General features: G+C 42.6%; 1 protein-coding gene across 2 annotated transcripts in view; it reads right to left on the bottom strand.

The window, feature by feature from the left end:
- The window catches only part of GABRA2 (gamma-aminobutyric acid type A receptor subunit alpha2), a 333,249-nt gene that overhangs the window by 264,276 nt on the left and 44,276 nt on the right, over window positions 1-24,697 (bottom strand). Inside the window, exon 9 of one of the 2 annotated variants that reach the window (XM_050947534.1) lies at window positions 10,095-11,113. The exons of the other annotated variant lie outside the window; for it this stretch is intronic. Within the exon in view, the coding sequence (XP_050803491.1) occupies window positions 10,580-11,113 (534 nt within the window). The 3' untranslated portion in view covers window positions 10,095-10,579. Of the gene's footprint in view, window positions 1-10,094; window positions 11,114-24,697 lie in introns of those variants that run through there. 2 annotated transcript variants of the gene reach the window in all.

Genomic DNA, 24,697 nt, shown 5'->3' with positions numbered 1-24,697 from the left:
TGGATCTGTAAAAGCAGCAAAAAATCCTGTGGCACCTTATAGACTAACAGACATTTTGGAGCATGAGCTTTCGTGGGTGAATACCCACTTCATCAGATGCATGTAGTGGAAATTTCCAGGGGCAGGTATATATATGCAGGCAAGCTAGAGATAATGAGGTAGTTCAATCAGGGAGTATGAGGCCCACAGAACAATTGGCTGCTGAGCTCTGTGCCTTTATCCTCACACACTACTATTTCAAATTTGATGACAATATATATCTCCAGATCAGTGGCACCGCTATGCGCACCCGCATGGCCCCACAATATGCCAATATTTTTATGGCCGACCTGGAACAATGCTTCCTCAGCTCTTGTCCATTCACGCCCCTTCTCTACCTACGTTACATTGATGACATCTTCATCATCTGCACCCATGGGAAGGAGTCTCTGGAAAAATTCCACCACGATTTCAACAGCTTCCACCCCACCATCAACCTCAGCCTGGACCAATCTACACGGGAGGTCCACTTCCTAGACACTACGGTGCAAATGAGTGATGGTCACATTACCACCACCCTATACCGAAAACCTACCGACCACTATGCCTACTTTCATGCCTCCAGCTTTCATCCCAGGCACATCATACGATCCATTATCTGCAGCCAAGCACTGAGGTACAACCGCATCTGCTCTAACCCCTCAGACAGAGACCAACACCTACAAAATCTCCACCAAGCATTCTCAAAACTACAATACCCGCATGAGGAAATAAGGAAACAGATCAACAGAGCCAGACGTGTACCCAGAAACCTCCCACTGCAAGACAAACCCAAGAAAGAAACCAACAGGACTCCAATGGCCATCACATACAGTCCTCAGCTAAAATCTCTCCAACACATCATCAGGGATCTACAACCCATCCTGGACAATGATCCCACACTTTCACAGGTCTTGGGTGGCAGGCCAGTCCTCGCCCACAGGCAACCTGCCAACCTGAAACATATTCTCACCAGTAACTGCACACCGCACCATAGTAACTCTAGCTCAGGAACCAATCCATGCAACAAACCTCGATGCCAACTCTGCCCACATATCTACACCAGTGACCTCATCTCAGGACCTAACCAGATCAGCCACACCATCACTGGTTCATTCACCTGCACATCCACCAATATAATATATGCCATCATATGCCAGAAATGCCCTTCTGCTATGTACATCGGCCAAACTGGACAGTCGCTACGGAAAAGGATAAACGGACACAAATCAGATATTAGGAATGGCAATATACAAAAACCTGTAGAACACTTCAACCTCCCTGGCCACATTATAGCAGACCTTAAGGTGGCCATCCTGCAGCAAAAAAATTTCAGGACCAGACTTCAAAGAGAAACTGCTGAGCTTCAATTCATCTGCAAATTTGACACCATCAGCTCAGGATTAAACAAAGACTGTGAATGGCTTGCCAATTACAAAACCAGTTTCTCCTCCCTTAGTTTTCACACCTCAACTGCTAGAACAGGGCCTCATCCTCCCTGATTGAACTACCTCATTATCTCTAGCTTGCCTGCATATATATACCTGCCCCTGGAAATTTCCACTACATGCATCTGACGAAGTGGGTATTCACCCACGAAAGCTCATGCTCCAAAACGTCTGTTAGACTATAAGGTGCCACAGGATTCTTTGCTGATATTTCTTAAAATAACTCTTTGAGAGCCAGAAACTGAATTTTGTTTCCTTAACCACATTCTCCCCCTCGCTCACACACAGCATGGTTGACTTACGCACTTTCATGAGTCCTGGGCTCCTGGCATATGATTTTTGGTCCATTAATTGTTTTAAGTGCACAGAATCATCACACCAATCAAAAGGAAACACCAGAGCCAGTACAGCCTCTGGGTGTCTTGCCACTACTTTGACCGGAAAAAGCTATCTAGGTGAACTTTGCCAGTAGATTATATTAAAAGGTTTTCAAACTTACCAACCCTCAAGTTTTATTTTAAAATCCTTTTCCTAGATACAAAATCTAGGCTTGATTTTTCTCAGATTGACAGTAAAGAATCCAGTGAAGTAAATGGAGATGCAACAGTGGGAAACTAACGTGCCAAGAGTTACAGTAAAGAGGGGCAAGGGTACTACAGCTCCCCATCCTTTGTTAAAAGTAAAGAGCAAGCTCTCTTTTGTTATCCTGGCTTAGGTAAGTGACACTCCCTCATTGCTTCCTCTTGTCCTTGACTTGTGTGCTGAGCTCTTCCCTTCTGGTTTCAGTTCGCTACAGCCACTGTCCCAGTCAATACATTTTTATACAATTATACTTTACTTTTTGGGGCACAAAACCTGCCTTATTCACACTGCATGTGTTGGAGGGAGCAGAGAGTACATCCCACCCTGAGCACACCCACACAGCAGCTGAGCAGGACTGTAGCCTAGTTCCCTTGTGTGTCAGACTGAGGGAGTGGCTATTGCAGACATTTGTGCACTAAGTGGATGTGGCCTTTGGTCTCCCATGTGGCATTCTGACAAGAACGGTGGAGGGAAGAGCTATATGATGATGCTTTTTGTAGCACCTGTGAGGTCCAGTTAGGAGCATTTTCCTCCCACAATCCCTGAGCTAGACTGCTGACAGGGTGACTCAGGGACCCACGACAAAACTATCGCTACTCTGTCACATATACCACCCCTATCCCCACCAGGCATGGCTGAAATTTGCAAGGGCAAGAGTTTGCCCGAGCTCCATGAAAAGTATAATCATATGGCATATGATCTGGAAAGGCATGTATGTAATTACTATTTAACAAAACTGCATTTTTTCATGTAAATTCCAGAACCACTGTGGTTACATGCATGGTTATCTGAAATATTTTAAATCTCAAACAATGTCTGTCACCTAAGTTAACAATGAAGCACATAAATCATTCTTTTCCTCTTGAACATATATTACTCATGGTTCCTTTGATGATCAGATGAATTCTAACATAAAGGAAGCTTCTCAAGCTTGCAACGGCAAAGCAGACTCTGACGTTAATTTGTAGTGATGAGGTTCAGCCAAACAATCTCATGCTTTGAAAGCACTTTAGATGAAATGCAGGTAAAAAGTAAACATTCCTGACTTCTGAGCCCTCCCCCATTACATCCTCAAATAACAGGAAGATAAGCCATCATCATTAGCGTCAAGGCCAGGCAGTGTTCAATTTAACATAGCGGTTTGGAAAGTATTGTGCTCAGAACCCCAACTGGGTATTTCATGTAGATTTATGCTGCTTCTATCAATCTCCAGTCAAGCCTTTTTTTTAGTGGCAAAAACATGATGGTAAATAATATTGATTTTACAAAAATAAATACTCTCTGATAATCTTTGTCTGTTTTTTATAGAATAACACCATGAGTTGTGGTATTCACTCCAACAGACAATATGAATATATCCTTTATTAAAAAGCAGAGCAAACATGCTGAAGTAGATTAGCAGCAGCAGCCAAAAATCAAACTCAAGCTATGTATTAGTCAAAGGTTAATTGTAATAGTACAATATATTATTTCTCTTACCTAGGTATCTTTCTCTTTGATTTTGAAAATAAAAATACAATGGCAATAATAATAAATTATACTGAGCTTTTATATTTTTCTTTTCATCAACGCAGAAACCCTTTCAAATTTAGGTTTTCTTGCTTTTAAGTACACCTTCATAATGTCTCCTTTACAAATCAGTAAATATAATATTTGAACATTTTTTCGATGTTCAATGGTATACTGATGTACTACATTGAGTCTGTGATTATGTTAATATTTTTAAATACTGGACTTTGCTGCCCTTTGGAGAAATCTTTCCGTAATTCTTGACTAGACTTGGACACTTTGCTAATGCTTAGTTCACAGAATCTGGATTCCAGCTGTCTTTCTTTTCTTTTCTTTTCTTTTCTTTTCTTTTTCTTTTTTTTTTAAGAAGTTGTATGGCTTTTATCTGTTGTACAAGAAATTAGAATAGAATTTTAATTAAAAAATCTGAGAAAATTACAGTGAGGTTGACTTTTTAGTTGACTGATTTGCTTTGGAATCTTTTCTAATGAAATAATATACAAAATATTAGAAAGTCCAAGAGAAATCTCTCAGTACATTAAATTATACATTACAAAGCAAAGCAAAAACAACAACAACAAAGATTTTAAAAGGTTCATCCATCACATCTGTTAATTCAACAATGAAAACCAACCGTGTTGTAAAGGCATCACCTATTTTGAAAAGAATTGCATTTTCCCATTCTCTACATTTAAGCACTGCAGGGAGCTTTTAATCAAAGTGCTCAGTACTTCACTTTAGGTAAGTATGAACATGGACCGTGCAGAAGAGGCTTGCTTTCAAAAAGTCTGCATTACATAGAAAAGTTTGAAACTGGATTTGTTTTTTAAAAATAAATAAAAAAAGCATAAGCTAAGAAAGTTCTGTTTTCATTCTGAAAGAAGAGTTACAAATGCAAATACTAACCATTAAGGTCTGTCAGAATTTTCCAAAAGATGGAGGCTATGTGCCTGGTTCTTCTCTTATTTAAGGCCTGATCTAAAGCCCATTGAAGTCAATGGAAAAATTCCCATTGACCTATGTTGGCTCTGGATCAAGTTCTTACACCAATGTAATCAGAACTGACTTACACTGATTTCAGTGTAGTTACACCAGTGCAAAACCAGTATAAATTAAAGAAGCATCTGACCCTGTATAAGTAAAATGTGATTTTGAGGGAGGAGTCATGCTATTGTCATTTAATTGCTTTACCTTTGCATAGTTTTTAGCATTTTTTAAGAAACCTCTGACGTACGTTCATTTGGTCTGTTTAACTGTCACTTGTTAATACATATTTTGCATTAAGTTCTTTCTACTTCAGTGAGTTGCTGCTGTCCCACTTCTTGCATTGTTAACTTGTTTGTAACAAGATTATAAAGTGAATTTAAGTCTTAACCCTTCCCTTCCCAAATGATCTGAATAAGTTATTGACACATAATTTAAGAGTTTAGAAATACTATGAAAGTCTTGATTATAATTGCCATTGCTTGTTCTGTATTATTACAAGGTGTTCCAAGGCATTAGCCTTTATTTAGGTTTGGTTGCACTACATTTGCTACTTGGTTTTTAATCCCCATTAATTAAGATTCTTCCTTGTCTATATTAACATTTACAATCATTGAAGGTTAAGAACATAGTGTCCTCACTGGGTCAGAACAATGGTCCATCTAGTCTAGTATCCTGTCTTCTGACAGTAGCCAGTGCCAGATGCTTCAGAGGGAACAACAGAACAGGACAATTACGGAGTGACCCATTCCCTTGTCCTCCAGTCCAGCTTCTGGCAGTTATAGGCTTAGAGACACCCAGAGCATGGGGTTGCATCCCTGACCACCTTGGCTAAAAGCCATTGATAGACCTATCTTCCACCAACTTATCTAATTCTTTTTTAAACTCGGTTATACTTTTGGCCTTTACAACATCCACAGACTGACTCTTCACTGTGTGAAGAAGTACTTCCTTATCTTTGTTTTAAACCTGCTGCCTGATAATTTCACTGAGTGACCCCTGGTTCTTGTGCTATGTGAAGGGGTAAATAACATTTCCTTATTCACTTTCTCCACACCAGTCATGATTTTAGAGACCTCTAACCTATCCCTCCCTTAGTCATCTCTTTTCTAAACTAAACAGTCCGTCTTTTTCCAATATATATTATTTTGCCTTTATCAGCATTGAATTTCATCTGCCATTTTGCTGCCCAGTCACCCAGTTTTGTGAGATCCCTTTGTAACTCTTCTTAGTCACCTTTGGACTTAACTATATTGAGAAATTTCGATAATCTGCAAACTTTGCCACCTCACTGTTTACCCCCTTTTCCAGATCATTTATAAATGTCGAACAGCACTGGTCCCAATACAGATCCTTGGAGATCCCACTATTTACCTTTTCCATTGTGAAAATTGACCATAAATTCCTACCCTTTGTTTCCTATCGTTTAACCAGCTACTGATCCATGGGAGAACCTTCCCTCTTATCCTAGGACTGCTTACTCTGCTTAAGAGTCTTTGGTGTGGGGCCTAAGTAAAGACTATCTGAAAGTCCAATTACACTATATCAACTAGATCACCTTTGTCCACATGCCTGCTGACACCCTCAAAGGATGTTAATATACAAAGAGCATATGTAAGAGGAGGAGTAAGAGATAATGGCCCCATTCTTGTTTGTGATCCAAGGATGCTGCAGTCCACCCACATGAATCACAGTGAAGGACTGGGGGCTAGGCTTACATCTTCAGCTATTGTATACCTTATTTTAATAGTCTACTGCCTTGTTACTCTCAATTTAGTATTGCGGTGAAACCTGGTAATAATGGCCACCACAGGGTCCGATGGATTTCTGACAATGACAACAGATGACTACATGACGAAGTGTTATCACTGTGGATGAGCATTGTGGGTGAACTGAGATTCTACTGGCCTTTTGGCCTGGTGCCCACTTTTAGGGGTCTGGACCTGCATGCCTGAAATCAGCTGGAGTTTTGCTATTAACCTCAATGTCTATGCAGTGTTGTAGCCCCTGGGCAAACACTTTTCACAAAATGATCATTCCATATCTGACTTCTCTGTCCTCATCCTCAAAGGAAACCTGCACAACACCTTCAAAAGACAAGCCTGGGCGCTTACATTCATAAATTTGTTAAACATTAATAATCATGGTTTTAATAAAGACACTGGATTTATGGCTTATTACAACAATCCACTCACCCTCCTTTTTAGTCCCATGACTGTAAAGGGTGTTAACAGGAAACTTCACTTTGAATGGTCCCTTCCAATGTGTGTTAACTACTTATGCTAAATAATCTGTTCCACTTTGAATTCAGCTGTTATACTGAATATCTTTCCCAGACCTGAAGAAGAGAAAGGTGTAGCTCAAAAGCTTGTCTCTTTCAAGAAGTTGGTCCAATAAAAAATATTACTTCGCCCACCTTACGAATGTCTGTTGACAGTCTCTTAGCAGGTAGCACTTAGTAAAGATTTCACCAGGAGCACACCAACACTAGAAAGGCAACAGCAGCACAGCTGCAACCTCTCCAAGAGATGCAACAGAACAATTCTTTCACAGCCCTGAGCAATGTAGTTAAGTTGATCTAACTCTGTAGTGTAGACCAACCCTAGATTTCTAATATTCTGATTTTTTAAATACTTTCTAACACCATCTTATTTACTATTTATAAACTGGACTTTATAAATCAGATTGGTTGATTGTTTTTAAATCATTGTAGTATTACTTTAAAAAAAAACAGAAGAGGGCATTGTTTAACTGGTCGCTGAAATTATAAGCAATTTGGGGGCATACAATTTAAGCTAGTTTTGAACCTATGGCCAAAGATTTCTAGTATATTTTTGGTATTTTTCTTTTTGAGTTTTTTGTGTGCCTCCAAACTACAGACGGTTCATAACATGCTAATACTGATTACATTGCAGCCTCTCTGCTGTTTCTGAGTTCTCTACTATGAGATTGAAAAGTAACAAAAAAAAATCTATTAACTTTCCCTTTACATTGTCCTTATGTAATTTGGAAAGCTAGTTATGGTAATATCTTCAAATGCCCTTACACAAAAACGTAGAGCAACATTATAAATTATTCCTAGCCTCATGGTGAGATTGTCATATCTCATTTTGAATGCAACCATGCAGATGTTGGCAGGTGCTTAATTAGGACCCTGACAGGTTTAAAAACAAACAAAAAAAAACCCAAACCCACTTTTCTGAGAAACTCCTAAACATTCTCCTCCAAAACATTCTCTTTGCTAGAAGGTTGGAACTGAATGTTTGTAAGTTTGTTAATTTTCTATGATTGTGTTGCAGGTTTTCTCAAACCAGAGTAGGTATTGGCAGGGAATCCAAGATACATATTCATATCATCTTGGTCAACCAGCCTGATCCAACTTACGATCCCACTGACCAATGTGCGGATTATACATTCAACATAGGGAGGTGGGAGAAAAAGGAAGACAGCTGTTTCTAGTGTCTTGTTTAAAGCCATGCATGAGAAATGAAGATAATTCTTCTCCTCATCAGACTGGAAAGTGAAGCTCATTTTTAGTAAGTTTCAAAGCAAATGCTGCAGTTTCCAAACAAACCGAAATTACATTGTTCATCATGCTAGAACTATTTTAGTATTTGTGTAGTTTTTTTGTGATCTCTTAGTTTAACCAGATAAATCGATTATGGCTTGTGCCCGTGGGTGATAGAGTGATTATGATACGGTGACTAAATTAGGGAGCAAAAGCTACCATGCCCAGAAATACACCCAAGGATTCAGAACTGCTTCAGATAGTTAATTAGTGCACATGCTGCATTTGTAATTTTGTGCAATGGCAGCTGCTGTGGTATTCTAAGAAGTGTAGTAATCTTACACGTCTTATACTGTAAAAAACCGCATTAGGCCTTTTGGTAGATGTAAAGAAACAAAATGTAAATGACGGCATCTGGCTGCTTGGCAAAGCCAGTGAAACAAAAATGAAAGAAAATTTTTATGTTACATGATAATAAATTCACATAAGTCAATTTCTGCGCTGTCTAATGTAATATGACCTGATGAACCCTAACCCACACTACATGTGGTATTATATACATGCTTGGATTGACCCTAAACAACCAAAAGCTGGGAGTCAAAGACAAGTTTGAATCATTCCATAATCCCCCATGAAGCTCTGGAATGGGCCCCAGTTGGAGACAAGATATTGGGTAAGATGGACCATGGTCTGGCCCAGTCTGGCAGCACTTATGTTCCTACATCTCATGGTCTCTAAAGTCTTTTAAACTACACAGTCAGATTCTCAGATAAAGCCTGTGTCCATGAGATAGAGGTGGGAAGAAGGGCTGCAAAGATTCCAATTGTAGTTCCCTCATTCTGGGGCATTTTTACACTGACTCTGATCCCCGAATAGTTTAGGGCAGCCTCTTGAACATTCTAAACTACTCAAGCTGGCTGTGGCCCCCAAAGGTCCATCTGTCTGCTGGTCATTGACAGAGCACAGTAATGTGCTGGCAATACCTCTTCTGCCCCTAACATATCCCCTATGCCAGGGACTCCTGAAGGAATGGCTTAGGAGTCAGTTATATCACTCTATTTCAGCTGAGGACTAATCCACCCAAGCATATACCCAGATATGCCAGAGCATAGCTGAGAATCCGGTCTATTATTTTTGGTAGTCAATTGCAGAGAAATTCATTTAGCTACCCAGGTGCAGTTTGTGCAGGCAATTCTTTTTTAATCTGCATATCGTCTACCCAGTATGGCAGAAAGGAAATTGATAAACAAGACCTCTGGTAGATTTAAACAGTTCACTTTATCCGAGAAATCCAAATACTTACCTGGAAGTACATCTTAACTCCAACCATTCAGGAGAGCACTTTACTGCTATTGAGCATTTTTAAGACAGGATGGGGCAAGAGGAAAAGCACCTTACCCTAATTAGGAAAGTATTCCTCTTATATATGTGACTTGACTACTTCCCAAAGGAACTGATTTCCCTTCCTTACAGCTGTACTGTACCCGTAACCATAGAAAGGATGGGCAAACTCATTTTGCCGTTTTAAAGCCACTTGAACATTTAACTTGAACTCAACCACTATTGGGTTTGCATTCTGGTTAGGAGAGGCTACAAGAAACAGTGCAAAAGGGAAACATCCAGTGAAAATAATGATGAAAAAAGGAGGAGAGTAGACAGAATGAAAAACAAAACAGGGGAAAGGCACCAGAGAAGGAAGAATTCTAATCAAAGCCTAAACATCATGGGCCTGTTTCTTCTCTGTCTTACACAGTTGTAAATTGGGAGTAACTATACTCAAGTTAAACCTGTTGTAAGTGAAAGAAGGATCAGGCTATTAAGTAGGTTTTGCAAACCCAAAAGAACTAGTTCGAGAGGTTCATAAAATCTCAGACTCCACAAGATTCACTCATCCTTTAATTCAGAGAGAATTTTCTATGCAGCGGCACAAAATACTGCTTAGTAAAAATATATGGAATTCTCCAACTCCTTTGCCTAACTTTTTTCTACAGCGCTCCCCTCACCCCCTTCATTCTATCTCCCCCTTCCCCCAACCCCCACCAGTAGGACTCTCTCTATTTTCTTCTGTCACGACTCATCATTTCTTTCATCAACTTTAATCTAGCACGGAAAAGTCCCTGTCTGGCAGCATTTAAAAATATCCCCAAAACAGTCACTGCAAGTCATAGTGGAAAATGCATTGCTGGGTCTAGGCAGTGGTGATTTGTAAAAATCATTATGGTACACTACTAAAAGTCAGTGCACATTATACTGCATAAATGTGTGTGTCTGCATTCTACTTACTTCCCATCACTGTTCCTCCCATTCCCTGTTCTGTGTTCCCCTTTGGGAGAGAGAGGCCAATTTTCTTACCCTTTACTCAGTGATGAGTTAGTTAATTGTCCCAATAAACTTGTTCTTTGCAGTGGGAACCTAGCACAGAGCCTTGTAAAATAAGAATTAATGGTCTCTTTAAAAAAAAGTTTTAAAAGAAGGAACCCTGCAACAAATGTGTTATAATAATTAAGGAAACTACTATATTGCAGCAAAACTACATTAGATTTTCTGATTTTTCCATGGTATCCTTGGATAGATACACTACCCAGTAGACCATGTTAAATGCTCCAAATGTGACAGGAAATAGAATGCGTGCATATTTGTCTATCTTACTGGTGCCCGAGCTGGAAGCAGGGGGAGCAGGAGGTGGAGAGATAGCAGACAGCTTTACAGATGCTCCCACCGTATTAGCTGTGGTCTGAATCTGCTCCAGTCTAGATCCAAGTAAATGATGAATGGATGGGGATCCAGCAGTGGCATGCTGTGTTATGCATCCAGTTAAAATTGGGGTGGAGGGAGGAGCTGGAGGAGTAGCTCTTGCAGAAGACAATGTTTCTGATACATTGAGGCGACTGAACGGGTTTGGACTTGATGCTGAAAGAGACGGGGGTGTAATGTCAGAAGACCCCTGAGTTACCACAGAAGGTTGGATGGAACTATTTGCTGCGTCAGTTTGGTTCCCACCATCGGCTTCTGACTGGGCCATGGCATTTGTTCTTTTCCTCACATTTGAATTGGCATCTGTAGTCTGCAAAGTTACAAGAAATAATATTAGTCATTTTAAAAATAGACACAAATAGAAGTGATGGGAACTTTTTAAACAAGCCCTATCATGCTAATATTCATTCCTATCATATCTTTGAACTTCAGGATCAAGCTACCATCTGCTCATGAACATGAATTTAACTGCGCAAAAAAAACCCACCGAACAAGAAATCTTGTAGTGGCTATAATATAGACATGGCCAAATCCAAAACTATCAGCATCAAGTGACATCAATTTAAAATGGATACCATTAATCTAAGGATCCTTGGCTGTTTGTTTTTCTCTTTTGGGACTGTGATTGGGAATAAAACGCCAATACTGATCCTCAAGGAGTTAAAAGACAATACTTGGCCCAGGTAGCTCCACCCTTCTGAGCTTGCTGAGCATGTGCTAACTGGAGGAACAGGTTAAATGAGAGCTCAGAAGCCCAGGCAAAGGGTGGTGGACAGTCTGCAGGAGAGAGGAATGCTTCCCCAGGAAGCTCGACAGAAGGTTGAGCCTGAGAGGGGATCACAGAGCAGGTAAGGCCCCCAGACAGTGCCTTCTCCATCTACCATCCCCAGAGCCCTGCTCCTTTGGACTTTTTTTTTTTTTTTTGGTTGAGATGCCCCAAACGGAAGAGCCCTATTGGCAGGAAGTAGCCCAAGGAAGTGAACTTGGACTTACTACAGGGAGGATTCTGCTGCTGTTGCTGCCCTGTGCTGGGACCCGGTGAAGAGAGAGGTCCCACTACCACATCCCTTAAGGGCCAAGGCCCAGATGTGGGAGGAAAGCTGAAGATTCCTGGCTTAAGGTCAGGAACAGATATTGCTACCGCTCTGACAGGGAAGCCTGAGGCAGAAGTCTGGTGTTCTAACCACTAGGCCACCCTGGCCTCTGAGCCTCCATCACACATGGAAGAGAATGTGGGGAGCACAGTGTCCCAGACCTGAAAGTTGGCCAGAAAAGAGTGGGAGATGGAAGACACAAATAGATTTTGAGAAGTTGCTGAAGTGGGCCCTGGAAAACCATTAACAAGTAGCCCGGCAACAGCAACAGCAGAGCTAATGGCTCCAGCACTCTCCGCCCAGCAACAGCAGCTGATTAAAGAAATGGGGACACAACAGCAGCTCATCAAGCAGATGATTACGCTCATACAGCCACTGGGGGCAGCAGAAAGTCTCACCAGAGGAGGGGGAGGTACCACCCTAATGCCATCCATCCTGGTGAAACTGACAAAGACGGGGCACACAGGTGGCCCAGAAGCATTCCTCGTCACATTCCAGAGAGTCACTGCCATGACTACGTGGCCAGTGGAAAGCTGGGCCAACCTATTGACCCTCCACTTGTCAGGTCTGGTCTAGGCTGCATACTGGGTCTTCGATGTGATGGCCACCCAGGATAACACCCAAGTCAAGGCAGTAATTCTGGGTGCCTGAACATCTCTCCCAAAACCTACCACCAGTGGTTCCTGCCAGGAGGAATTCTTGCTTGGGGCTCAGCCCTGGGCCATTGCCCAGAGTCTGAGAGAACATTGCTAGTGGTGCCAGAGAGTTGCACAGGGGTTTAGGTGGCATAGAAGGTAGGCATGGAACAGTACACACAGATCCTCTCTACAGTGGTGTGTGCATGGATTATAAGGCAACATCCTGAAATTCTCACAGAGGTCATTGCCCTGGCGGAGAACTCTCTCAGATCCCTCGGGTCCAAAGCAAAAATGCCCAAAGTCAGCCTGGCATGACCCCAGGGCATACATATTACTGACCTCCAAATCCAGCCAAAGGTTCCTTGGGAACTGGGATGCCCAACCACAGGGGTTAAGGATACAAAGGTCTCAAAAGAGCCCAGAAGTCCAACCTTAGTCTGTTAGGAGGGATTTGGAGCCAATGGAATGACCTTGCCCGCAGAGGCCATTTCCACTGGGACAAGCAGTGATGGGATTGCCTTTAACCACAAGGGTTTGCTTTGCCTGTAGGCAACAAAGCAATTTTTGGCAAGACCGCCTATTCATGGATTGTAATTATGAGCAGGCCTGGACCACAGACCCTCAGAAAAGGGGCCCAAGGAAAATGTTAGTCCAAGTGGACAGAGTGACCATTCAAGGACTGATCAGGGTCACGGAATGGCTGGTGGGGCCAGGAGGGAAGCACGGAAGTATGATCTACCTCCAGTTCATCCATGGAAATATACAGCGTATGCAATGAGACAGATTAAACTGATTGTGCAAAACCACACCAAGACGGTACAAAGACTTGGCCTATCTGGTCACCTGGGGTGTGACTGGTGGTTTTGGAAGAGGTTGTCAGAGGGTGTCACATCCCTAATGGAGGCAGAAAATCTCCAAAAGACCTCAGAAAACAGACGTCAGAAAACAGGAGATGGCTACAGTGGCCAATGAAGGGTGCCACAAGGGAGTGCCTAGGATATGTCGAGGATCCAGAGGAAGGACTGTCCTTGATAAATGACCATGCACTGGGGCCACATTGGAGCAGTAGGGGTCCACCACTACCCCTCAATGTGGGCTTGTTGTCTGGCAAGGTAGACTTTGTAGACTGGAAGCAGCAGACTATATAATCCACTCTTGACCTAATGAAAGGGTATTGGCAGATACCCTTGATGCCCAAGTCTAAAGAAACAACTCCCTTCTCCATCCAATTTGGTGGTATCAATTTAAGACCATGCCCTTTGGGATCCCTGGGGCCACTGCCATCTTTAAAGTGCTGCAGCCACATGGGGCATAAACAGCCACCTACATTAACAGTATTTTCATATATGGTGAAGAGTGGGCTGACCATATAAGGCACATTATTGCAAACTATAAGCTTTTATTGAGGCAGTGTTTATGGCCAACCCAATCAAGTGCCACCTGGCTGCCAAAGATGTCACTTACCTGGGGTATATAATGAGAGGGAGACAATTACGATCTCTGGTGGACAAAGTCCAAGCCTTACCGGATTGCTCCATCCCCTCTACCAAGAAGCAAGTTTGCTGTTTATTGGAACTGCTGGGGCTGAATCTGACAGTACCCCCACTTCTACTACCACTACTGACCCTTTGATGGACCTTGTAAAGGATTCAGGACCCCAATAAATCCATTGGATGAAAAACTGTGATGAGGCATTCAAAGCATTGAAAGACCAGTTGAGCCAGGAACCAGTGCTATTCCACCCAAAGTTCACAAAACCGTTTATTGTGCAAATGCTCAGGGCACTGCTGTCTCAAGAATTCAGTGTAGAAGAGCATCCCATCCTCTTTCTCAGTAGAAAGATGTTCCCCTGAGAGGTGGCATGCTCAATCACTGAGAAAGAGGGTCTGGCTCAGTCACAGAAAATCGGCTGTTTCTGTCCTGTGATATTACTTATGGGGGCAGTCCTTCCACCTAGTAGCAGACCATGCATCTCTCCTGAACTCCATGAAAGACCACAATCCATGCATCGTACAGTGGTATCTCTCACTGCAGCCATATAGCTGCCACATATCCCACTGCACAGGCAGGGAAAACAAAAATGGCAATTTCTTCTATGAGCCAGAGGAGACATGGATCAGCCCTGTGACATCACAACTTGATGGCTAAGGGGGAGGGTGTGTGATGGCGTATACAAACCCCACATAGGGCCCGAAGGTGTTAAAAAGACAATACTGGGACCAAGTAGCCCTACCTCTCCAGGCCTGCTGAGCATGCTCCATCTGGAAGAACCAGTTAAACGGGAACTCAGAGGCCCAGGAAAGGGGTTATAGACAGGCTGCAGGAGAGAGGAATGCTTCTCCAGGAAGCTAGACAGAAAGTTGAGCCTGAGAGGGGACCACACAGCAGGTAAGGCCCCCTAGACAGTGCCTTCTCCAACCACCACCCCTTCTGAGAACCTGTAGGGCCCCTGGACTTTTTTTGTTGTTGAGAGATGGACTGCACTATAGGGGCCAAACCCCAAACTGAAGGGCCGTCTGGTATGAAGTAGCCCAGGGAAGTGAACTTGGACTTACTGCAGGGAGGACCTCACCAGAGTTGCTTTCCACAGGCCTTGGATTTGGACCCAGTGGAGAGGGACGGCCCAGCTCCCCATACCACATCCCTTTAAGGGCTGAAGCCCAGATGCTGGTAGAAAGCTGAAGATTACTGACCTAAGGTGAGCAACAGATATTGCTACCACTCTGACAGAGGGGCAAGGGGCCAGAAGTCAGGTGCACTAACCACTAGGCCCCCTTGCCCTCCAAGCTCCCTATGACAGCGACATTCATATTTTTAACTCTGGGCTCAGATTCACTGGTATGTTCTTACAGCTTTGGTGATGTAAAACAGCTCTAAATCCAGCTTTTGGTAAACTTGGTTTACCTGCTTTGTATCACTGGTATAGGGTGACCAGACAGCAAATGTGAAAAATCGGGATGGGGGTAGGGGTAATATGAGCCTATATTACAAAAGGACCCAAATATCGGGACTGTCCCTATAAAATCGGGACATCTGGTCACCCTTCACTGGTGCAGCTCGAAGCAGCTGGAGTTTACCAGGGAATCTGGCCCCTATTTTGCAAGTTGACACATTGTGACCCAAGAATACTGACATACTGTACTCTCCTAGATGCCACTGTGTGGTAATCACTGGCAAATGCTGATTTTCGAAAGGCAGTGACTGCACTCTCCATGCAGTATTTTCAGGCTCAAATTGTGTTATGAAGCAAAAAACTGTGCAGCTTTAGAATAACTGCTATTAAAAGGCCAAGTGGGTGGAAGCTTCTCTTTATGTATTCCATATACCCTTTCACAGCATGCATTTCATCTTGGCAGCAGAAAGTTATTCACTACTTTATACTCAATTAGACATTTTTATTTTGTTGAAAACAGAAATATAGATGTTCACCCCAGTTTTTTGTTTTAATCAATATATATATTGAAATACTGAAAAGATCTAACATTGAAATTATTACACCAAGTGAAAGACAAGTACATGTCCCTCTACCAAATGATTACAAGTAATTTCATCTCTGTACTGTGATTAAAAAAACCCATCAAAACCCACTATAGATATTACACTAGCATTCCTTTCCTTCAACTAATGTCCAACTAACATAAAAGATAAGACATTAAAATGTGACTTAGAAGTGGAACTAAACAGGTCTAAGAGCAAACAGGCTAGAATTCCAAAGTCATGTGGCTATTTACCATCACCACTAATGGACAGCAGACCTCACCAAAGATGGCAGCACTCTCGATAACTCCTATCCATTTGACTAAACAAACACACGTATGTTTCTTTCCAAAACAAACAAGTATATCAGGAATTCAGGAGAGTTATATTTGGTGAAGTGATAACAATACCTTGAAAACAGCCTGCCATTTCAATGTTCCATCCTCAAGGCACTGTACCAATCTTAGCTATTTAATACATTTAAATAGCAATCACATAAAAACTGAGAGCTGTTGCTAATGTCACATCAGCAGGTTTACTGTGGTTTTCTGCATGATAATTTGGGGCCAGATTCATATAGGGACTTCGGCACCCAACTGCTACTTGAGGTGCCTATATCCAACATGTAGGCATGACACATTCACCGAATTCCCACTCAGCTGCCACCTAAGCCTATAGGTGCCTAAACACACCCAGTGCCTAAATTTCTGCTGCAAAAGTTCCCTGGACACCTATATTTCTGCTTCTGGGCATGCGTAGTCACTCTAGGCATCTGGAAGTCTAGCCCTCAGGGTAATACTCAAAGCAAGGAAAATAGGTGTTTCCCTGAAAGGCCTGATCCTGTATGTGAACTCAGAGCTCCCCTACTCGACTGGGGCCTGTAGTTATGGTGGTGATGACTATATAACTTTTAGCTCAGTCGTTAGACCATTCACTGGGGATGTGGGAAACCTAGCTTCAATCTCCCTCTCTGCCAGGGAAGAGGAATTGAACTAGCAATTCCTACCTCTCAGGCAAGGGCCTTAACCACTGAGCTATAGGATAGTCTGATGTGTGTGTGTGGGCGGGGGGGTCCCTCAATCTCTTCTGTTGAAGCTGTAGCACTTTGGATAAATAAACAGCCACTGAGCCAGAGAGAGAGTAAGAATGCCTCTGTAGGCTGGTGGGTAGGTCCCTCACCAGGGGGTGGAAAAGTCAGATCCCCTGCTCCTATCACTCCCTCATCACACCTGAGAGGTGGGAGATCCCTGGTCCAATCCTTTCTTCTCATCAAGCAGAAGAGAAAGACTGAATCTGGGTCTACCACATCACAAGTGAGTGCTCTAACCACTGGACTAAAAGCTAAAGGTGTATGGTGGCTCGTCCTTTTCCTCCCAAGGAAAAGCTCCTAACTCCCTGAGAGTGGTGAGGCTTAGTGCACACCTCTCTCCTCGGCAGCTCCCTGCTCAGCATGCTGGCGTCAGCAAATTTCATTCTTAGGTGCCTCTCTCTCCCCATTCATTCTAGAAGGAGCCCAGATGCCTACCACAGCCTTTGTGAATCCCATGCTTTCCTGGATGCCTAAAAGTCAGTAAGTCCCTTTGTGAATCTATCCCTTGGTCAACAGATTACCTACCATAGCAAACCTGCTTTATGTGGCTTGGAGGAATTAATGATACACAGCCAAATGATGTTCCTGGAATGAGGGAAACATTTTTGCATATCTGCCAGCAATAACTGATTCTCCAGAGTCACACTGTAGTTGAACTGATGAATAAACTGGTCTTATTGGTATGAAGAGTACTGAACCAACAAATTCTTCCAAAATGTGGGAAAGGACAATAAAGAAGAACTTAAAAGATTTCATAATATGACCCATAATCATTAATGAAAGAAAAACACAATGTGCTGAAAAGATCTGCTATCAGTGCTGGACAAGTTTGAACATTTAGGGGTGGCTCTAAATAAAACAGCAAGTTCAGAGCAATCTAAGTTAGGGGAGACATTGTTCCATCTAAAATTGAATCTATATTTCTAGCTATGACAAATACATACAACCCCTAAAAAGGTATCATTATTTCTAGATGTTAGGGACTTTCTGAATGAAAAGGAAACACAATTTTCAAATCTAGAAAAGAAATCTTGAAATAAAAAATATATACAATGGAGCACAGTTCCTATTAGAAGTCAGAGGTTACCATGTAGAAGTACCATCACAGACAGAAAATACCAGATACTTAAGGACTGTTTATTCTAGCAGAGAAAGATAGAAAAAGAGTCAATGGCTGGAAGTTAAAGCTAGACAAATTCAAATTAGAAATCAGGCACAATTTTTTTTTGTTTAAACAGAGAAGGTGATTAACCACTGGAACAAACTATCTAAGAAAGAGACACAAACAGTGCCATGTGACTGATCTCACCAATCACACAAACAATACAGCTCAAACTTTTGGTATCAGTGATCACTTTTTAGGGTAAAGTTTTAAAAAAGATATTCCTCAAATAAATTCCAATAAAGAATACATTTGAAGAAACTGGGTTCTGCTTGAAAATCTTCCATGAACAGAAAAAAACCCCTAAATTCATTGACTATATATGTCTCAAATTATGTACTCTGCTTTAGTCCTGACAACAAAAGCTCAACAGTAACCTTCAAAACATCAACAAAAGAAAAGGCTAAATCTCAGTCATAAAAATATAATAATTTTCCCTTTAGCACCAAGACCATGAGCTGATATATTGTAGAATTGTATTTTTCATAATGCAAATAATGTAACCAAAAAAGCAAACAGATGGAAATATTTTTAGCACATGACTTAGTGGTTCCTTAGTATAGCACTTTGACAAAATGTCAAATATACAGTTGTGATGCTTTTATTTACCTATCAATTTTGCAACCATGATATTTTCTGGTTGCAAAGTGTTCTAATTTTAGAGTATATTTCATGCACACACCTGTACCTGCTATCCTCAAAAGTTTATATTTACATGTTCTAATCTGAAAGGTAAAACACAGTCCCTGCAATTTCATGTACATCCTCAAGAAACTGACATCAAAGTAACTGGCCACAGACAGCATATGCCAGTTCCATTGCAATATATTTATTTCAGAATCTCTCTTAGGTTTTAAATATCTCCTTTTTCCATTGTCAGCTGCTAACTGCCTTGTTTGTTTATTTATTTATGGTGCTGCAGCTTGAATAAGTGAAAGGCTGAATTACTCTGTAAAAGAAGGGGAAATGATACGTCCTGAAAGAAACACTGATTCCATTTGAAATAAAAAGGCTATAAGTCACTATTCAAAATGTATTGCCATATGCACGGATGTGCAGTTTGCATACGCCTACAAGAGGGTTGCTTACGACCCCAAGCAGATTTTAAGATATCTTAATAAAAACTAAAATAAAACTATACATTCAGTACTTGTTAGAATGTGCATTTGCTGTGACGTCACTGTAAGATGACTGTATACCAGACTGAGAATCACACATCAACTGAAGGGGCACAAAGGCCCTGTCATTTGTAAGCTTAAGCTGATGTGATTCACTAATGGGCACTGCCGAAACCAACAGTGCTGTTTTGCAGAAAAGATAGCTCTGGAGTTCTTAAAATGGGTGTTGGTATTAATCTCTTATGTATAGAGCTATTAGTACATACGTTTTGGCTCTACTTGGGTGACATCCACCTGCAGTGCAGAGGGCCAGCCCAAAGCCCTTTTTACTATTTAATCTCTGTATGGGGAAAGAACTGGGGTGAAGCAGCTGTATAAGCGTGCCTGCATTCTCCTCCATGTGCCACAGATAGTGTCTCCATGGCAGCCCTGCACAGATTAGCATGGAAGGCTACAGTGTGGGCGGGTCTGATCAGTATTTATATGAATCCATTAGTCCCACATATCGCGCACACAGAGGGATGCAGCCAATATTCCAGCCAATAGGCTGGGATAGAAGTTGTGGAGTGGGGACAAGAGAAACAGTTGCACACTGGTCCCAGGTTGGGAGTTTTGGATTTAACCCCCTCCCCCACCTTCTGTACTTTACCTGCAGAGAATCCAGGTATTTGAGTTTTGTGTGGATGGAGGATTTTGCCCCTCATGAATAGCAAGTCTCCAATCAATATGGGCTAGATTGTAAAATAGCTGCATGGCCCCAAGAGCAAAGAATGTATTATGACTCAGAGTCACAGTTCATCCCCAGGCCCTCACTTGCCCTGTCATTTGTTTTCATGGACCAACTTACTTCTGTCCTACCCCCCACCCCACTTTTGTGCCCCATCAGTTGCTGCTTGTGAATAAGAGGAGATGCATCCAGGGTTCCTCCTACTTCCTACTTCTATCCATTCCCTCCCCATCCAGTTGATCCTGGCAGGGAGTAGTCCCAGTTTGCCCCATTGCACCTGGAATTGCAATATGAGCAGGAGGAGGGTTGGGGCAGAGGAGAGAGGGGGAAGGAAGGGGTGGCTACTTCCCTAAACAGGAAAATAAGGGCAGGAGCAATCTAATCCTTTAATCACCATGAAGCCCTGTTTTGAAATGATCTTAGCCAGTGAAAATGGGCTAACCATGTATTTAGACTGTATTAAACTTTCGTCTTAATATTGCGAGGGCGGAAGTATACATACATATAGAGAGAGACACTCTGTTGTTCACACTAAAATTTACATTTCTGAAGACACCATACAGATTACACTTCATTTTATATTGTCACTATATAGTATTGTACAATAAACCAGAACAGCATGTGGGATTCTGGTGAATTTTGGACATTACCTGCTGGCACCATAAAATGCCCAATGCATGGAAATTATAAAGCATATTTGGAGATATGGGGCCAAATTCTGTTCTCAGTTACACTAGTATAAATCTGTTATCGATAAAGGCGACTGCACTGGATTTTCCACCAGTGAAACTAAGTTTAGATTCTGGCCTTTGAACTATAATATGAACAAAGACGAGTCATATTACATTGCATCCAGAAAGGCACTGATTTCATCCAACCTCCTATCAGTTTGATATCCTTTCAAGAGCCTTTTAACAGCACCAGGAAAAGCAACAATGGAACTGCTTAAAGGCCCAGTCCAATTCCGCGGAGGTGAATGGAAGTTAGATCAGGCACTACAATGCCAACCACAATATAGACCTAATATAGCATTCCACTTCTACATTAAATGTTTCCCAAAACTGTGCAGGTCTAGGAATGGCGGTGTATGCCCTTGGTGGAAAAGAGGGGACAATATCATAATGACAATACTAACAGCACAAAGAAACATTTTTATTCATTTTTGTTTTGAGCACATATTGCCACAGCAGCAAAGTATTTGAATAGCCAAATTACACAAACCTACTAGCAATGGGTAACATTTAAAGTCTTGGATTTTGGAGGTATAAAAACTACTGGAGAAAAAGCAAAAATTAAATGGCTTTGAGGCAACCTAGAAGATACAGTGATTATCCAACTAAGGATTCATCCCAGGGGAAAAGCAGGGAGTAGTACAGACAACCTCCACCACAGAAGGGCAGCTTTTTTTCCCACTGAGGATCCATACAGAAATCTCCAGCGAAGTCTACTCAGGAGATTCTCTGAATGATTACCAGGCATCAGGATTATGATTGGGACATCGATGGTCGTGCCTAATCATTGGAGCCATGGAGGTGGCCAGGCCTGGAGATCAGAGCAGAGCTAAGCCAAGCTGGAGTCAAGAATCAGGACCATGGGACATCCGGGGACATGGTCAAGAGTAGAATCAAGGTTGGGAACCAGGGATCAGAAGCTGAAAATCAGAGCCAATGAGTGAGCGGAAGATGGTCAGGAAGCAAAGCTGGAAGTCAGGGCCAGGGACCAAGCCAGAGCCAATACGTGAGCTGGAGCTGTCAGGAAGCAGCACCAGAACTCAGAGCCTGGGGTGTCAAGGATGGAGAAGGGCAGGAATTGAAGTAGGCACAAGAGCAGACTGGATAGGAGCAGGCACAGGAAGCAGGACCAAGTGCAGCTGCAGGCATGCAATGCATTGAGTGGACAACAAGCTCTAGCTGCTCCTGGGTTAAGTAGTAGCTTAGCTCTGCCCCTTCACCAATTAATCACACCGCCCCTTCCAGGATCAGCTGTGCCCACTGTGTTGCTAGGAGACTGACACTGCTGCAGCTGGCTCCCTGATGGTACCCCCTCCCCCACCCTGAGGGAACTTTTTAGGGGCTTAGGCCTTAGTTTTCCTGGGTTTTTCTGGTGAAAAGTGGGTACAAGGCCTGGAGCATGAATATTCCCATCTGGTTCCCAAAACCTTTCTTCCAGTCCACCAGGTGGTAAAGTCAACCTTGGATTCACTTAGAATCCAGGATTTCTCTGATTTCACATTCTTCCTGGCCCTGAACCTCCACAGGAAGTGGGTGGTGGAGCAGAGTGGCCAGGGAAGGGATGTTCTGTGTAGGGCTTCAAGAGGAACAACTGAAAAAACAAGTGGACTTTCAGGGATTCAGGTAGCTGGCATTGGAATGCTCCTCAATCTCAAATGGATTCAAGGTGGTAGGTAACGATAAAATGGCAAAGAAATGAGACCAACAGATCTGTCATTGATTAAAATTATGGACTGTTCAAAGATATTCTAAGTTCTTGTGATTGGTGAGGACCTGGACTGGGAACTGAGCCTCCTACAAAAGATGTCTCCATTCTTTGAATGCTGTTTTAATTGCAAGCAGCTCCTTGTCTCAGATGCCATATTTTTTCAGCAGGAATTAGAGCTTACATGAACAGTATGCACAAGGATGGAGTTGGTTACAAAGATCTGCATTTTGCAAAAATATAGTCACAACAGCAAAGTTCAAGGCATCTGCTTCCATGGTAAAAGGTCTGGCAGGGTCTGGATACACAAGACCACGGGTAGCTAACGTGAACATTTTCTTAAGCTGATCAAAGGCAAATGTACCTTCACCAGACAAAACAAACCCATTTTTGAAGGAGTGCAGTTATCAGTGCTGTTAGCCCGGAGAATCCTTTACTGAAGCACTAATAAAAATTGGCAAATCCAAGAAACCACTGAACCTCCTTTACAACTTTTGGAATGTTCCACCCACTTTCTGTGGGTCACTGTTTGGCCCTCAGGAGAGATATGATATAACTAAGGAACTCGATAGAGTCCTTGTAGAATTGGCATTCCTCTGATTTGGCAGAAAGGCAATTCTGGTGAAGTCTATCAAGGACAAGGTGAACGGATTGATCATGTAGCTTCTGGTTTATGGAGAAGACAAGACTACAATCTAAATAAATAACAAATCAGTCCAGCATGTCCTTGAAAATGTGATTCATGAAATGCTGAAAATGTAGCCAGAGCATTACGTAGCCCAAATGGCATAACTAATTACTCAAAATGCCCATATCAAGCACACAACTGCGAAGTCTTCCACTTGTTGCATTCCCTGATACAAGTCAGACTGTAGCCTCCATGAAAGCCCAGTTTAGAAAAAACTCTGGACAAGCCAAGTCTTTCAAAAAGTTCATTAATAAGTGACAACAGGTATCTATTTCAAACTGTCACTCTCTTTAGAACCTAGTAGTCAACACAGGGCACTAGGAGCCATCTTTTTTTGCCACAAAAAAAGATCGGGGCCCCCTTGGTAGAAGGATGAACAAACTCCTCCTCTAAATTTTCACTGAGGTATTCCTGGAGCGTTTGGAGTTCTAGTTCTGAGAAGTAGTAAATATGACTGAAGGGACTGTCAGCTAGCTCTGGGCTGCAGGTCAGTGGGGCAATCATAACTCTGATGCAGTGGCTAGACAAGTTAATAGTCTGATAATGAGCTCCACTAGAGTCTAGTCAATGGGAAATTATAGGAGTTGTAGCATGAACAGGAGCCAACACTGATTCAGGAAGCTGCAAAATTTCCCATAGTCACTGGGAAATTGGACCAGCGGCAGAATCTTTGGTTTCCTAGGGACCTGGGCAGTACCACTGGCACCTGCAGAGCCATGATATGAGTCTCCAGCATCTGCAAGGTGTCCATTAATTCCCTCAGAGTAATGGAGGTCAAACCTGATCATCGGTCTTTGTCTCTTGGGCTGCACAAACTGTCAGGATCATGATCCAAATGTGGACAGTCACACCTAATGGTCAGAGCCAGGATAGTGGCCTGGCCTGGAGGTTAAAGTGGAACTGAGATGGGCCAGAGTCAGGGCTATGGGCACAGTGGAGAGCAAAGGCAAAAGTGAGAACCAGGGATCAGAAGCCAAAAGCCAGAGCCAATGAGTGAGCCAGAGAAGTGGTGGGGGAAGCAGAGCCAGGGGGTGTCAAGGAAAGCTGAAGGGCAGGAACTGAAGCGGGCACAAGAGTATGCACAGGAAACAGGACCAAGCACATCAGCAGACTTGGAACACATTGATCAGCCAGCAAGCTCTGGATACTGATGAGTCAAATAATAGCTTAGCTTTGCCCCTCCATCAATCAGGAAGCGCAGTCAATCAGGCAGCCCCTGCCAGAATCAGCTGCACCCAGTGTGTTGCTAGGAAACTGACTCTGCTGCCTGGCTGGCTGACACAGTGAGAAGGATGAGTCAAACTGAACAAAGGAATAAGGTCAGGTTTCAGGAAGAACCTAGTGCAGTGTGGCAGCAGGCACTCAGGAATGCAGGCTACATCCTGGATGCTACCCCTCCGACAGTAGAGTTGGAGCATGAAACACTAGTCTCAGATAGCATGCTTAATAAAGATCTCATTCTTG

This window comes from Gopherus flavomarginatus, chromosome 3 (genome assembly GCF_025201925.1).
Source record: "Gopherus flavomarginatus isolate rGopFla2 chromosome 3, rGopFla2.mat.asm, whole genome shotgun sequence".
Classification (NCBI taxonomy): domain Eukaryota; kingdom Metazoa; phylum Chordata; order Testudines; family Testudinidae; genus Gopherus; species Gopherus flavomarginatus.
Note: the sequence above shows the minus strand (reverse complement) of the source record. Positions and strands in the feature narration are given on the sequence as shown.